Source organism: Camelina sativa, chromosome 8 (assembly GCF_000633955.1).
Source record: "Camelina sativa cultivar DH55 chromosome 8, Cs, whole genome shotgun sequence".
Taxonomy (NCBI): Eukaryota; Viridiplantae; Streptophyta; class Magnoliopsida; order Brassicales; family Brassicaceae; genus Camelina; species Camelina sativa.
In genome coordinates this window covers 24,412,371-24,428,799 of record NC_025692.1, presented here as the reverse complement: position 1 = coordinate 24,428,799, position 16,429 = coordinate 24,412,371, and the positions used below count along the sequence as shown (strand labels likewise).

At 38.2% G+C, this 16,429-nt stretch overlaps 3 protein-coding genes and 1 pseudogene across 3 annotated transcripts in view; 3 read left to right on the top strand and 1 right to left on the bottom strand.

The window, feature by feature from the left end:
- LOC104708359 (inositol polyphosphate multikinase alpha) lies at positions 598-2,686 on the top strand. Its single transcript, XM_010424911.1, has 2 exons — positions 598-772; positions 1,674-2,686. Exon 2 carries the CDS (start codon positions 1,697-1,699, stop codon positions 2,555-2,557), a length of 861 nt encoding a protein of 286 aa, XP_010423213.1. The 5' UTR covers positions 598-772; positions 1,674-1,696; the 3' UTR covers positions 2,558-2,686.
- On the top strand, positions 2,816-6,559 carry LOC104708360 (annotated as a pseudogene).
- LOC104708361 (respiratory burst oxidase homolog protein A-like) lies at positions 6,524-11,907 on the bottom strand. The gene is given in 17 exon segments (XM_019228927.1): positions 6,524-6,817; positions 6,899-7,437; positions 7,520-7,593; positions 7,672-7,774; positions 7,853-7,968; positions 8,059-8,154; positions 8,234-8,272; positions 8,275-8,386; positions 8,465-8,580; positions 8,671-8,766; positions 8,846-9,229; positions 9,575-9,587; positions 10,189-10,622; positions 10,744-10,857; positions 10,945-10,993; positions 11,083-11,239; positions 11,312-11,907. Coding segments are annotated over 17 exon segments (3,057 nt in total). The 5' UTR covers positions 11,817-11,907; the 3' UTR covers positions 6,524-6,707.
- Positions 12,766-16,429, top strand: part of LOC104709893 — a 5,451-nt gene continuing 1,787 nt past the window's right edge. The window contains exons 1-10 of the mRNA XM_019228833.1: positions 12,766-14,121; positions 14,220-14,354; positions 14,469-14,613; positions 14,755-15,054; positions 15,245-15,485; positions 15,578-15,744; positions 15,828-15,938; positions 16,050-16,101; positions 16,181-16,290; positions 16,375-16,424. Of these exons, the coding sequence (XP_019084378.1) occupies positions 12,863-14,121; positions 14,220-14,354; positions 14,469-14,613; positions 14,755-15,054; positions 15,245-15,485; positions 15,578-15,744; positions 15,828-15,938; positions 16,050-16,101; positions 16,181-16,290; positions 16,375-16,424 (2,570 nt within the window). The 5' untranslated portion in view covers positions 12,766-12,862. The remainder of the gene's footprint in view (positions 14,122-14,219; positions 14,355-14,468; positions 14,614-14,754; positions 15,055-15,244; positions 15,486-15,577; positions 15,745-15,827; positions 15,939-16,049; positions 16,102-16,180; positions 16,291-16,374; positions 16,425-16,429) is intronic.

Genomic DNA, 16,429 nt, shown 5'->3' with positions numbered 1-16,429 from the left:
AAATACGTAAAGGTGAATCAAATAAACGTGTTCGAAGAAGGATGATGAAAAATAATAACATGAGTTAATCTTTAATCATACGCAGAAACGCGTCTAAATTGTCATGTAAAACAAAACTTTTTGTTTCATGTTGTTTTGACAAAATTGTACTTGTATAGCTTGATTGTTTTTCATCGATTTGGTTAAACTATAAAATAAATAAACCATAAATCACCTTTTTTTTTTTTTGAACGAAACCATAAATCACTTAAATGAAATTAATACATTTGTAAATAATAAATATACATAAGATATTGATTAACTCATCATACCTATGCATTTACTAGTGATATCGGTTTGTTGATCGAGATAACAAATCGATTAGTGTAAAAATTGAAAGCTAGTCCTCTGATTACTGATTAGTCCGATTACGATTAAAACTGAGACCAAAGGAAAAATATTTTAAACAATTTAAAAAGATGACACATGTGACATGTCGTAAATAAACTCGAACCGTGTTGTGTTTTCGTCCTCTGAATCTAACATATTAAATAAAATAAACAAAAAAGGGAGAATAAATAATTAGGTAATTAATGTATATAATGTGTCCAGCTAGATTGCTTCGGTGCCTCAAAAGAACGAGAAAAGTAAAAAAAAAAAAAAAAAGGAGCTTTCAATTTGTGAAGCTGAAGAATCGTACACCTTCTTATCGTCGTCGTCTTCTTCTTCTTCTTCCTTCCCCATCGTTTCTAATTCTCCCCTGAAGATATTTGCTTCTACTAACTTTTGTTGGGTAAATCTTTTTACTTCTCATCCTCTATAACCTTATAAAAAGTTTCATCGTTCTTACTGCAAAAATCTAATAGCTTTTTTCGTGTAGCGTTAGATTTAATTGGGGATCATACTTTTTGTAAAGTTCTTTTACCCTTTTCTGCGTATTTTAGCAATAAAGTTCTATGGAAAAAAGCTAACTTTTCGTGATTATTTTTTTCCTATGAAGTTGCTGAATTTGGTAATTTCCCCTGTTCAGTATTGTTTCCCCCTTTTTTTTTATTTTCTTTGATTTGTTTATTTTCTCTTGTTCTTCAAGCGTTGAACCAGACAAGTTTTGATTTTGATTTTTACCTCTATTTTAAAGAATGTGAAGAACCCTAATCTGATTTCTCTGTAGGAAACAGTAATATTCGATCTGGGATTAGTTCATTCAGAATTATAACATTCTTGGAAAAAAAAAACTGTTCTTTGTTTATATGATTTGTATAAATCTGTCTTCTTCTAATCCAGATTGGCACAAACAATAACCATTCTTAGCTCTCTGATTATTGCCAATTTTGTCAAGAATGTGTGTAGATTTGCAGAGATCAGTAGAGCTTTGCTGAGTTTTTTATATAACAGCTTCATTGATGCATGGTAGTTGTTATTCTAGTCATTAGTTTTGGATCACTTTCATAGTTTCAGTAATGTGGCTTGTCTCAGGATCTTCTTGCGTTATTAAGGTTCATAGATTATAATATATTAGGGGGCCATTGTTAGGTTTGGTTATTGCTTGTGACGGGATCATATATTGTCTCATTGAAAAAGAGAATCACAGATCTCTTCAACATCTTCATATTTTTTTGGTTACTCCTCCGGTGCTTCGTGTTCTTTGGTTTTATGAGTGTTTTTTGTTTGTGTATCTAATTCCCAATTCTCAGGTTTCATCATACTCTTAACCAAGATGCAGCTCAAGGTCCCTGAACATCAGGTTGCAGGACACATTGCTAAAGACGGGAAGCCCGGTCCCCTTGTAGATGACAAGGGTCGTTTCTTCAAGCCCCTTCAAGGCGATTCTCGTGGTGAAAACGAGGTTAAGTTCTACGAATCTTTCTCAACAAACACAGAGGTTCCAGATCACATCCGCAGATTTTTCCCTGTGTACCACGGCACTCAAGCAGTTGAAGGTTCTGATGGTGCAGCCATGATTGTTCTTGAAAATCTTCTTGCCGATTACTCAAAACCATCAGTAATGGATGTCAAGATGGGTTCAAGAACATGGTATCCTGATGCATCTGAAGAATACGTTCAAAAATGTTTGAAGAAAGACACTGGTACAACAACTGTATCAGCTGGTTTCAGGATCTCTGGGTTTGAGGTTTATGATCACAAAGAATCTAGTTTCTGGAAGCCTGAGAGGAAGCTTCTTCGTGGGCTCAAAGTCGATGGTGCAAGATTGACTCTGAGGAAGTTTGTATCATCGAACTCGCTTTCTGATATGGGTTCAAAACCTGACTCTGCTTTTGTGTCTAGTGTTTACGGCGGTTCCAATGGGGTGTTAACACAGTTGCTGGAGCTCAAGACCTGGTTTGAGAACCAAACGCTCTACCATTTCAACTCTTGTTCGATACTAATGGTCTATGAGAATGAATCAATCTTAAAGGGAAATGATGATGATGCTCGACCACAAGTGAAGCTAGTGGATTTTGCTCATGTTCTTGATGGTAATGGTGTCATTGACCATAACTTCCTTGGTGGTCTATGTTCTTTCATAAACTTCCTTCGTGATATTCTTCAGAGCCCAGATGAGTCTGCAGAATCTTAGATTTTAAGTTTTTTTTTTTTTTTTGTCATTTTCTTTTCGATTGGCCTGATTCCAGTTTTATGGATATAATTATAAACTCTTCATTTGTGTACTTGGTGGTTATCTAAAGAGCATACATTCGTACTCTTATCTCACGGCTTTTCCAATTCTAGGCATATAAAATTGGTTCCATTTTTTTTACTTTACTTTGATTGTGATTTGTGAAGAATACTTCTATTAAAAACTTGAGAGCCAAAAGAGTAATAAATTCAAACTATTGGTATACGTTTGTAAATAAGGAAGAGTTTGTTTGCAGTGAAATCCCAAATACTACGATAAGTATAGGGACTGAAACGAAATCGTCTTCTATTTTAATTCACTCTTATGCTCTGCTTCTTCTTCTTCCTCTTTTCAAATTCACGTCTCGCGCGCATCGAAGAAGACGATTGACCGAGAATGGTGCTACTATGTTTCGTCTTGGATCTTCGGAATATCTCTCCTTCTCTGATCGGAGATCTAAAGCAGGTCTCTCTCTCTCTCTCTATATCCATTCTCAGTAGAAATTTGTATTCGTAGATCGCTGAATCTATCTGTTGATCGAAGAATCTGATTGTTGCTGGGGATTTCGTCTTTCTGAATCTCGGATTTGATTGTTACTGCGAATTTTCATCTTCCTGAATCTCGAATTTGATTGTTTCTGCGAATAATCTCGTCTTCGTTTCTGAATCTGGAATTTGATTGTTGATGCTCGATTCTGAAGCTTCGGATTTGATTTGATTGTTGTTGCTGCGAAATTGTGTAGTTGTTATTGGAGCTCGGAAATTTACATGCGATTTCGTCTCCGGTAGATTCTCTCACTGATCGGATCGGTTTGTGTTATATTCTCAAAGATCGGATTTCTGGAAACGATCAGGTTATATTCTCCGTCATTGATCGTGTTCCTTCAGCTTCTAGTGGTTGTGTATGGCTTTTCACATATTTTTTTAAGTATCTAGCAGTTGAAATTTGCCTATACACCTACTGGAAACTTCTGCCTTCGAGACTTCCATCACGCTGTTAACAGCTTGCCTTTGGATGCGTTTGTACCTGAGATCGATGGATCAGGAGCCATGTCTTGTGGAGGTCTCTCTTTTCCTCGACTTATCTATCTGGTTCTTGATATTTCCCTGGCTAATTTGATGATTTTTGATTGTACTACATTGTTTACAGATCTTAAGCTATCAAGTGTTCTGTGTGATCGAGCTTTGTACTCATGGGGAGGTAGAGACATTATGAGGAAAGTTATTGTACTGAGTTCTTGCTTCCCTGAAGATATGGATTCTGAAGCGAGAGACACTATTATGGTCAGTCAAATTAAATGTGTCAAATTCTATATGTGTTAGTGCTTTGTCTTGGTTTCTCACTGCTGGATCTTTTTGCTTCAGGCTGCAGCAGATAAATGTGTGTCGGTTGAATTTCTTTTGTTTGAGAAGCAGTCAAGCTATACTCAGGAAAATATTAATAGATTCCTCAGATGCTTATCGGATCTTGACAATTGTTCATTTCAAACCTGCATCCCTGGTAGGTTCCTTATAACTAGCTGCTTTACCTATTCTTTATCAAACACAGTAACTATATTTCTCGGAGTTTGATGACTGGTTCTGTAAATAAGATATCTAGGCTACTTTAATCATTTGAATCTATTATCTGTAAAGAGTTTGAATCTAGTACGAAGTAACACAAGAATAGTTCTGAAACTGATCCGTTGTATGCATTCAGATGGAAAAACACTTCATGGCCTTGAAAAGAGATGGCTTCAGGAGCTAAAAGATGACACTGGAGAATCACTGCAGGCCCAGATTATCTTCAAAAGTAACCTTTTTGGTTCGGTGAACACGATCTTCTGCAATCTCACTGCAGCTGCAAATCAGATTGTCGACGGATTTATCCCTTGTCGAGTACTTAGCTATACCCTAAACTTGAATATCTGATCTCTCAATAATCTTACGCTTATCATAATGCCAATGTTGGATAAAGTCATATTGAACGTTTTATAAGTTACTTCAGCTAGTGCTTTTCCACTTCATGTTTTCATCCTCTTTGTTGCTGTTTGCAGACATGCAGGTGTCACGGCATCCCGTTACAAGATTCAGTGGTAAACAAAATAGAGAAGCTGCAATGCTCCATAACCAACCTTGAACTAGGAAAGTTTGATGTGATTGAAAATTCTGTGTAAGTTGGCAACAGAACTGTCCTGTTTTTACCGTCAATCCATAGTCTCCAGAAACTTCATCCAGTTTCTTCCCAAATTGATTTCAATGTCATACGGAGGACTAATCTAACTTCTCTCAGCGATGGTAAGGCTTTTTAGCCATCGACTGCACTCTCTTCCTCTGACTCCAAATTAGAGAGCTTGATTCAAGTATACTAACTTTGACGTAGGCCTACTAATTGGGGCACCTTACATTGTGAGCCCTTCAACCTGTCATGAAACAGAAGATACTTCAGAAGAAATGGATCAACCAGATCTGAACACTCAGAGTAAGCACATTCTTCCCTAAAGAAACCCACATTGCAGTAGGGAGCTCAGGTGTCTCCAGTATAAATAAATACGCAATGCCTCATATTTTTCCTAATCATCTAGAAATACAGTTTTTGAGGGACTATGTGGTGCACTATATTCGATGGACCAAGGCTTGGTTTGTTCTTCAAAATGTAATCTGGACACCATGACAGTCGTGGAATTTCATTGTTATTACATTCTTCAACCGTCAGAAAATGGTCCAATGCTTCTAAAGGTAAAAGTTCATTAATTTTGACCCCTTCATTACTCTTGACCCTCATCCTGGATCTAATCACATTAGCCTTTCTGAATAGCATTGTCCCTGTGATATGATAAATTTGTGTTATGTCTTGAATTTGTGCAGTTTCTTAGTTTAACAGACGAAAGTGTTTGCAGAGATTGGCAGGGTCAGAAGAAGTCCTGCCTATTTCCAGTGCCAGTCAGTTTGCGGAGTCATCTATTCCTAGGCAAATCGAGATCTCTGTCAAAGGCGCTTTGTTAGAGGTCGATTTTATTTCAAGATGTTGATATTGATATCTAGTACTTAGACTTGTATTTTCCCCCAGAAAAGAGTATTTAGACTTGTAACTTGTCTTTTATTTCTGAAATTTAAGCAGATTGAATCAACAGACTACAATCCTTTGACACACAACAGAGGCTTCCACCAAAAACTGAACCTTATTGTGAAGGAAAGTCTTCAATTTGGGTGAGTATTCTCCTCCTATCTTCTCTACTTCATTAGCACCCCTGCAAATCTGTTACAGATCTCTAACTTGTTTTCCTATTTCTAAAATTTCATTACATTCGAACATAAAAGACGCAACAAATGAAGTGAGCCCAGTACTTTCAGATTCCGTAATTCCAACGGAACAGACATTTCCACACATAGTCAGTCCAGAAACTCTTCAGGAAGTTCATATGATTGATGAAGAAGAACAAGCAACAGCTTCCATTACTAAAGAATGGGAACAGCTAGTAGTCACTGAGGAGGTTTTCATGAAGTCCTGTTCTCCGGTTATAACTACAAACAAACGAAAGATAGACCGCCAAGTTCTGTCTCCTATACAGAGTAACAACAAACAGGCTGATATGAAAACATCAATGATTTTAGAAAGACTTGAAGCTCCGAGGAAGATGAGAGTAAAAGTTGGGTCGCCAAGTGTAGTCATACAGAGTCCCATCTCACCAGATGTCTGTGTCTTGTCTCAGAAGAAGCCTCTGATTCCTTTTCAGACAAATCAGGTTTCATCAAGCCAGCTCATGAAACCTAACTTTCAGAGACTGAAACAAAAAAGCAAAAGTGAGCAGTAGCTCTCAGGGTAAGATTCTGTTCTTTCTCCGCCTTTCTTTTCGATGATAGTGAGAAAGTTAATAGGAAGTGTAAGAGATTTTTGTGTTTGAGCTGAAACAGCGTATAGGAAAGGATCTCGAGGAGAGACTTGAAGTTTGGAAGAAAGGTAATGTCCTGTAGTTTGCGTAGTAATAGACAAACATGATCTGGTGTTTGTTGTTTAGTTTCCTTTCTTTCTTTTTTTTTGTACAACCAACAAAAACTATATATCAAATCTCATTATATATGTACAATTTCAACTAAAGCATTTATATAGATATCTTCCAAACGTGATTTTCTTAGAAATTCTCTTTATGGAAAATGAACTTGGTGGAGGTCTTATGAGAGAAATCCAGTGACAAGTGTCGTAGCTCTTTCACTAATCCAGCTGCTCCACAATAAAACACTCCTGCCAATTATACCAAACATTCACATTATTATTTGCACGTGCATCAAAATGTGAGTAGTTTTTTACTAACAAGAAACTCACCGACTCTAGTCTTGGGATGCTTCACAGCGATCCTTTTGAAAACGCTTCTCCAGTTTGGCCTAGCGAAATGGGACATGACATGTGTTCCTGACACAACGTCTACTCCATTCTTAGCATGGTTCAGCGACTGAAGCATCGTAATCAGTGCGGACCTGGCGTCTCCTTCCTCGTAGACGCTGGTGCAGTAATTATGCAGTTCAATAACGTTGTTCCGGTCTGTTTCGGCCACTTCGTCCATCACGTTCTTGAACCAGTCAAAAGATCCTTGCTCTCTTGTGACCCAGTAGAAGTAAGCTCTCTTGGTTCTGAACGCCTCACTTTTTCTTGCTGGGGAAAGAGGAGGAGAGACCATGTTGTGGATCGGTGACTGTCTTCGGTTACTACCTTCTCCATTGCCTTTTAAATTATTGATTATGTCCTTGACGATGCTAATCATCGGTGTTGCTCCGATTCCTAGACCCACTAGTAGAACAACTTCAAACTTCTTGTAGTCTTGGGCTGGTGCTCCATATGGACCGTCGATTAGGATTCTTGGATAGCTAAGGGATCACGTTTCAAAGACAATTTTGACAATGTTATAGACTGCTTCAATGATTCTAGAAAATAACTGATGATACTTACTTAGATGTGTTATCCCGGTGCCTAGGGGAGGCTATGTTCAATCTGTTTTCACCCAGAAGGTGTGGCTTACACAGCTGAGGTTCAGATAAATACGAAGAAAATTACATACTTGGACACAAATAATCTCTTGTGTTCATGTATAGGGGAAATACCTCAGAGAATAATGATCTTAACTGCCGAGTCCAGTCTCCTAGAACTCTAATGTGGACACTGAGGTAGTCATCTCCCGGGGCAGAGGTAATTGAGAATGGATGCCTGTTCATATGTAGACCAATATGTTCAGTCTAATTTCCATATAATTGTCTTAGATAATATGAGAGCTTTCCTTATTACCATTCTAATGTAGAAACTGCAGAGCAGTTGAGATACATATATTGTCCACTCTTGTATCTGAAGTTGTTTGGCCTGGACAAGTGAAGCGACAAAACATTCCCTGGTAACACAGACACCTGTTGAAGATGTAAGGTAATGATAGAGATGGATATACAAAGTCTTTCTTTTCTTGAATATTTCACTATAGAATTGTTTATAGATTTTACCTTTAGTACTGAAACAGCCTCGACGCTTGACCTGAATGCACGAATCAGCCTTTCAAACAAGTAAAGAACCACAGGTACCATCAAATACATCCATGTCTATTAAATCACATGAAAACCAAAATCAGAGTCCGTATACATTGCATCTGTTACAACTTTGTATTGATGAGTTACTAACCGTTTTCTTGTACCATGGCTTGATGAGGTAGAGNTGTATAGGGGAAATACCTCAGAGAATAATGATCTTAACTGCCGAGTCCAGTCTCCTAGAACTCTAATGTGGACACTGAGGTAGTCATCTCCCGGGGCAGAGGTAATTGAGAATGGATGCCTGTTCATATGTAGACCAATATGTTCAGTCTAATTTCCATATAATTGTCTTAGATAATATGAGAGCTTTCCTTATTACCATTCTAATGTAGAAACTGCAGAGCAGTTGAGATACATATATTGTCCACTCTTGTATCTGAAGTTGTTTGGCCTGGACAAGTGAAGCGACAAAACATTCCCTGGTAACACAGACACCTGTTGAAGATGTAAGGTAATGATAGAGATGGATATACAAAGTCTTTCTTTTCTTGAATATTTCACTATAGAATTGTTTATAGATTTTACCTTTAGTACTGAAACAGCCTCGACGCTTGACCTGAATGCACGAATCAGCCTTTCAAACAAGTAAAGAACCACAGGTACCATCAAATACATCCATGTCTATTAAATCACATGAAAACCAAAATCAGAGTCCGTATACATTGCATCTGTTACAACTTTGTATTGATGAGTTACTAACCGTTTTCTTGTACCATGGCTTGATGAGGTAGAGATAGTATCCATGAACTACAAGAAGTGAGTAGACAATAACAAACAAGTGGTGAGAGTACCAGAAGGCGTTGAAGCCTGTTATTTTCTTCAGTGGTCCAGGAAGCTTGAGCTTATCACGTCTGAACCATGTTGTAGCCAATGTGAAGGCTATGGTCATTAGTATAACCATTGCAATCCCTGTAACTCCTTCTACCGATTGCACAAAGTCCATATATCTCTTTGTCTGTGGCCCAAAATACTGCTCCATTGGCTTATACTTGTCTTCATCTGCAGCTATCAGCCTTGGGAAATCACAGGCTAAGTGAGATGTAGCATGGATTCCAACTCCAACTGAAATTCCTATTGCTATGACCTGTGTAAGATTCATCATAAGCATTCCTATCTGAAACCTCTTTCTTAATTTATACTCTCCAGCAAGCTAAAACATTACCTTGTGAAAATTGAGGCTGTCATCGAAAGGAACAATAACACCTAACTTGGTTTTTGTCCGGAGCCAAGTGATGGTGTTCCTACAAACTGGTAACAAAATCATAGCCATGTTTAGTTTAAGCGTCTCTGCAGCTCCTTTAGCTATACAAACACACACCCCCATAACTTGGTAAGCATCTGATCTTTTTCGATACTGCATGAACTTCCAGGTGAACAGCCCGGCCATAGCACCTAACCATAAAGCGATCACCCACACTCNTGAAACAGCCTCGACGCTTGACCTGAATGCACGAATCAGCCTTTCAAACAAGTAAAGAACCACAGGTACCATCAAATACATCCATGTCTATTAAATCACATGAAAACCAAAATCAGAGTCCGTATACATTGCATCTGTTACAACTTTGTATTGATGAGTTACTAACCGTTTTCTTGTACCATGGCTTGATGAGGTAGAGATAGTATCCATGAACTACAAGAAGTGAGTAGACAATAACAAACAAGTGGTGAGAGTACCAGAAGGCGTTGAAGCCTGTTATTTTCTTCAGTGGTCCAGGAAGCTTGAGCTTATCACGTCTGAACCATGTTGTAGCCAATGTGAAGGCTATGGTCATTAGTATAACCATTGCAATCCCTGTAACTCCTTCTACCGATTGCACAAAGTCCATATATCTCTTTGTCTGTGGCCCAAAATACTGCTCCATTGGCTTATACTTGTCTTCATCTGCAGCTATCAGCCTTGGGAAATCACAGGCTAAGTGAGATGTAGCATGGATTCCAACTCCAACTGAAATTCCTATTGCTATGACCTGTGTAAGATTCATCATAAGCATTCCTATCTGAAACCTCTTTCTTAATTTATACTCTCCAGCAAGCTAAAACATTACCTTGTGAAAATTGAGGCTGTCATCGAAAGGAACAATAACACCTAACTTGGTTTTTGTCCGGAGCCAAGTGATGGTGTTCCTACAAACTGGTAACAAAATCATAGCCATGTTTAGTTTAAGCGTCTCTGCAGCTCCTTTAGCTATACAGACACACACTCCCATAACTTGGTAAGCATCTGATCTTTTTCGATACTGCATGAACTTCCAGGTGAACAGCCCGGCCATAGCACCTAACCATAAAGCGATCACCCACACTCTCTTCCAATTATCAAACACAAAATACTTCATCCATCTGTAAAAACGCACCCCGAGATTCCTACTCTGCTGAGCCTTGAGATTATGACTTAGCAACTTGCTCAGCTTCTTACTCTCCCCATCTCTCACATCCTCGATGGGGGCTTGCAATAGAAGTATCTCGAGATTCTCTATCTGTTTGGCATATTGTAGCAAGTGCCTCCAAACACATCAAAAAACACTCACAAACCAAACCTTTTCTAACTAACAAAAGTATCAATGAAAAAACAAACCTCATTCAAATAACTTCACATACCATGATGTACCCATAATGAAAGGGATCTAGTTCTTCCATAATTAAAGCAGCGTATTCGTCAGCTTGTTTCCGAATATTATCCAGCTCGTTTGCAGAAGCACTTAAGGCTATAATCTGTACAAGAAGATATAATCGCCTAATGAAGATCACAAACTGATTCAAGATTTCTAATACTAATCACTAAAAAATTTAAGATTCTACCTCTCTAACTTCGGCTTCATTCAACCGTCCATCTGAATCCTTATCGACCCTGAAGTCCACACCAAACTCCAATATGAAACTGGAAGTTCACATGGATACATAAAGAAAACGAAACAAATGGTTTCAAGAAAACATTACATGGCAAAGAAAGTTCGAAGCCTCGAATCAAAATCTTGATCAGTGATCTGCTTCCAGAACTCTTTAAGCTCATCCATGTTTATTGAATCTCCAATTACGTTTTCCCTCCTCGCTAAAGCATCAAACAATGCCAACGCAAACTCGGTCGACTTCATCCCTACAGCAGCAAAATTTATGTAAAAATCAAAACAGAGAAATACTAAAAACTCTGCTTCTCTGCTATACTAACCTATACATTCACCGAATTTGGAACGGTGTAATAAACCGTTGCTAGTCTTTGTAATCTCATTGAACTGTTTCTCAACTTCAAACCAACCAGTGACGCCATCAGTCTTGGTGATGAATTTGAGACCTTTGAGTGCTAACTCCGCTCTAGACTTCGAACGGCGTAGCCTAGCCTGCTGCGGCCTCGGTGGTTTTCTAGATGAAACGGAAGAAGCAACTCGTTTAAGCTCGCTAGAAACGGAAGAAGCTATGCGTTTCAACACCGAGCTACTCCTCGATGAACGACCTGGTCTAAGAAGCGATTGATCCGATCCAGCGCCTCTATGGTCCGGTGACTTTAAACCGTAAACGGAGACGGAGTCGTCGTGGATATCAAGCGTGATCTCCACGTAAGGTTGATCTTCCTCGTAATAGCTCTTCGTCTTCTCCGACGACTGTCCTCCGTACGGCGTCTCTGTGCCGTTTGGATAGTAGTAATGTCTCGTGTTTTCGAAGTCTAACGTTTGCATTTTTTCACTTCGATTCCTCAAATCTTTTCTTCAGAATGTGTCTGTGCATCTGAAGATGAACCGAGCAACTAAGAAAGAAGAATTATCAAAAATGTTGAAATAAAACAGAGAGACGAACTTCTAAATAAAATGATTAAAATAAAATAATTACCACCGGAATACCAAAAGCATACACTAACCAAACACTATGGGATTAAATTAATGTTTTAAGACAGTGTTTAAACAATTGAAAATATATTATCCCAGCCAATGAAATGTTTTGCATCTTTACTAATAAAGAAAATTTCAAAGTAGCATGAAAGGAGACTTTTAATTTGTTTAATGTTCTTCTTTTGTTTTGGGGTTGGTTTAGAAAATTTCTTCAGAGTTGTTGTTGTTATTAGTACTTTGTTTCTTCATGGTCAAATCTCCCGCGCATTACTATGCCACGTCCAATATTTAGACTTTTTAAGTTTTGGTCAGGTTATTCCAATTTTTTTTTATAAGCTTTATCGTCATATTAATATGCTCACGTTACATCTAATCAATCATCAAAATCTATATGATAAACATAACATTTTTTTTTATTCACCTACCACTTGTTGCAAATATGGTATTGAATAGTTTTTTTTTTTTTTGCTAGATTATTGATTTTGACTTTTTTTTTTAATGAAGATGTTACTAAGAAAATTATCTTGTAATTACATTTCTTAAAAATAATTGGTATTCAGTTTTGACTTGAAAATTTATATAAAATAATAATAATTTGACTTTGAAATAAAAAAAGATTTACAATAGTTTAACCATATATTTTGAAGGTAAATGTAAAAGAATTTAATTAACAGCTGTGTTCAAGCGGGAAAGTTATACTATCCAGGCGAAGGATAATTTTATCCTGTTGTCCAAACAGAGAGCGAGACAGTCCCCAAAAGCACATCGATTTGGGAGGGAAAGCCAAAATCAGTTTGGGGGAAAGGGTTTTGCTTTCTCTTCAGTTTTTGTTCTTTTTTTTTTCTTTTTTGTGATGTGTAAAGATTTTGATTTTGATTTTGATTTTGCTGAGAGATATGAAACGGCGGCACTGTGAGAAAGTTTTGATTCGTATTCACAATATTGGTACACCATTGGTTTCTGGGTCTTCTGGTTTACCCGTAGAGTTAGTTCAGATTGAATCAGATCGGCCGTACACGATTGGTCGGAGGAGTAGTGGTGATGATAGGTTTTGCGATTTCGTCATTGATAATGGCGGTATTAGTAGAAAGCACTGTCAGATTATATTCGATAGCCAAAGTCGCAAACTTAACGTTTTTGACGGCGTGATTCTCTTGCCTTCGGGTGGTTTTAGTCAAGTTATTGATGAGTTTAGGAGAAGATTAGTTGGTTTTGAGGATTTGGAGGGTTTGAAGTTTAGGGCTTCTTTGAATGGTGTGTATGTTAATCGTGTTAGGGTTGGGAAAGCTAAAGTTCAGGAGATTTGTGTTGGTGATGAGGTATTGTTTGTTTGTGGTAAGGAAGGGTTGTGCAATAAGCATTGTCGAGTTGGGTTTGTGGTTCAGGGGATTGAGTTTGAAGGAAGGGATGCTTTGATTGTTGAAGATAGATGTGCAATGATTGGAGTGTCGGTTTCTTCAGGACATTCTCGAGGAACGTTTTCTAGTGGGAAGAGAAGCAAAAGGGTTTTTGCGCCCATGGAAAACGAGATTAATTCTCAGTTTTGTCCACCTAAAGCTGCTGTTAGCGTTGTTGGTAGGTTGAATTCTCTTGTAAGCTATTGTAGACATATATTAAGCAGTGATGATCCTGTATCTTGCCTTAGGCTATCTTTTATATCAGATTCTGTAAAGGAATGCTCATTCTGTTGTACATCCAAAATGTTAAGGTCAAATGTAGATGTTGTGGCAGATATTAGAGAAGTCAAGAGTGCCGAGACAAATCATGAGATGGGTCATGGTTTGTCCGGTTTAAGGGTGAGGGATGGACTGCTGAGCCCGCAATCACATCTAGGTAGTAGACTTGGTGTGTCAAACTTGATAAGCGAAGTAGAAAATTATGGTGCTGATTGTATTTTTGTCAGTGACAAGACTAAGACTAGGCTTGCGTTTGATGGAGATAAAGAAAACGCTCCCGAGACTAGTTGCACCGGGAAGGAGAAAAGTTTTCAAAGTTCTCTACAAGCACCTGGGAAGAACTTTTATCTAAACCGTCTTCAGTATATTGAACAAAGCTCAACTGGTTGTCAACGGGTGGTGTCCTTGCCTGAACTTCTTCACCCTGTGGAAAGCATTTCACAAATCTTTATTGCTACATTTACAAGTGATGTCTTATGGTATGTCGAAAAGAGTATCTTTTATATTTTCCCTAGAAAAAAATGTATATCGCCATTTGTTCCCCATGCTCAAGAGTCTGACGAAATTGTTATTGCAGGTTTCATACCTGTTGTGAGATACCTAGCCACTTGCCGGTGACTATTGCATGTCACAATGCTGAGAGATGTTGGAGTTCAAACTCTGATGCAAGAACTGCTGCTCCTTTGCCAAATTACCCTCATGTAACTATGGTGTATGTAATACCTGATCATATTTCTGAGAAAAGGAATGACGCATGGTTACATTCTGTTTTTTTTTCCTAATTGAAACTTCGTAACTCTTTTCTAAAGAGTTTTCCTCGTCTTAGGTTTCCACCATTTCCTGAGGAAATTGCATTTGGGAAAGACCGCAAGAACCGTGGCATTGCTTGTCATCACCCGAAGCTGTTTATTTTGCAAAGAGAAGATAGCATCCGTGTAATTATTACATCTGCAAACTTGGTAGCAAGACAGGTAAGAGTGTAGGCCTTAGTTTATAGTAATGTAAGTGAATCACAAGATGAGTCTCAGGCATCATATTGGCTATTATGAGGTTTCAGCTATATTGGGAAGTTGAATCACCTTTCATTTTTTAATGGAGATTTATTATTCCAGTGGGATGACGTGACCAACACAGTTTGGTGGCAAAATTTTCCACGAAGAGCTGACCCTGATATTTTATCCCTTTTCGGACCTTGTCGAAGAAAAACCAATATTGGTTTTAGGTCAGATTTTAGTGCTCAGCTGGCTGGATTTGCTGCATCACTTTTGATTGATGTTCCAAGTCAAGCCCATTGGATTCTCGAGTTCACGAAGTACAACTTTGAAAACTCAGCAGGTCACCTTGTGGCTTCAGTGCCTGGAATTCATTCTTATAAGCCATCTTATCTTACAGAATCTGTTTGCTCAAATACTGTGAGTAGCTTCATCTTCCATCTTATATGCATGTTTGTCTTATTAGTATCAAGTGTCAATATCGTGAACTTATTTTGTTCACTTAGTTGTTTTTCTTAAATAATATTGAAAGTTTGATTGCGTCCTGTATATTAGAAAGTTTGGTCAATGCATCTCTGTCTTGACTAATCGTATGATTCTTGTTTCACAGATTTACAGTGAAGAATTTGTGGGATCTGTTGAAGCATCTGTCGTAGGTCTCAGTTACCTTTTCCGCTCTGCCAATGATTCCACAGGAGCACAACTGAAACGACTGGCGTCATATATCTCCAGAACCCGGGAAACTTCTTTCGGAATGTTGGAACTTGTTTTGAGAAGAAATACGAATGTTCCTGCTGACGCGAATGCTGTGAGCGTCCTTGTTTCTAACCCTGATGATGATTCAAGAGACGGTAAGTAGTTTCATTTCAAGTATGACAGATGGTTGTATGTTCTTGACATGAATTTTCATCCTGTGACTCTGTACAAATTTCCTTTTTGACAGATTTTGTCCAACTAGGCTTTTTGCCACGGAATATCGCAAAATGGGTTTCTCCTTTGTGGGATATTGGGTTCTTTAAATTTGTGGGATATGTGTATCGGGATGAAGTCCTTGGAGCTGCTTCTTGTAGGAGCAACCAGAAGGTGCAACTAATGCTACATGTATTACAGGCATGGTACTCTTCATATGCTTATTAGATACTTTGCATAAAAAGACTATGGATACATCTAAAGATCTCTCTTGGCTTTTGCAGGGAGTGGCCATTTCAGATGTGTCAAAGTTGATTCAACCTAATCACGTTGTTGCATTGTCCTCGTTGATCGCTTCAATTCAGAGGTGTACTGGCATTTGGAGGCTACAAGAGGTAAGTTTCATTAGGAACAAAACAAAAAACTCCTGCTTTGAATCCTTTGAGTTTTAACGAGTGTGTATCAGTCTCTAACTGTGTGATCTTCTGTATTGGGTTCCTCGAAAGGTGTTAGGCCGTTACAAGTGGCCAGAATCTCAGGAATCTGATCTCGTCTACAGTAAGTGCATTTTTCTATTATAATGGTAAACAAACACCTTAATAAGGTATTAAGTTTACATATTTTTTCCTTACTATAGGTGCATCCTCGATTGGAGGCTCAGCAACTGCAGGATTTCAAGCTGATTTTTCCTCAGCTGCGGGTAAAAAAGCGTTACAGAATTTTGACTCCCAAGAGTCTGATCCAGAGGTATTGTTTTGTTTAGAAGCACCATTAAAAGCTTTCACCACAAGTCTTGCACATGAAAACGTTTTGTCCAATGTTCTGGATCAGTGGGGATGCTGGAGTAAAAAGGAAGAACGGGAAGCTCCTTCCATTAAAATCATCT

Bases quoted from the DNA above. Each gene is read 5' to 3' on its own strand.
- LOC104708359 (XM_010424911.1), top strand. From the start codon at position 1,697: ATGCAGCTCAAGGTCCCTGAACATCAGGTTGCAGGACACATTGCTAAA.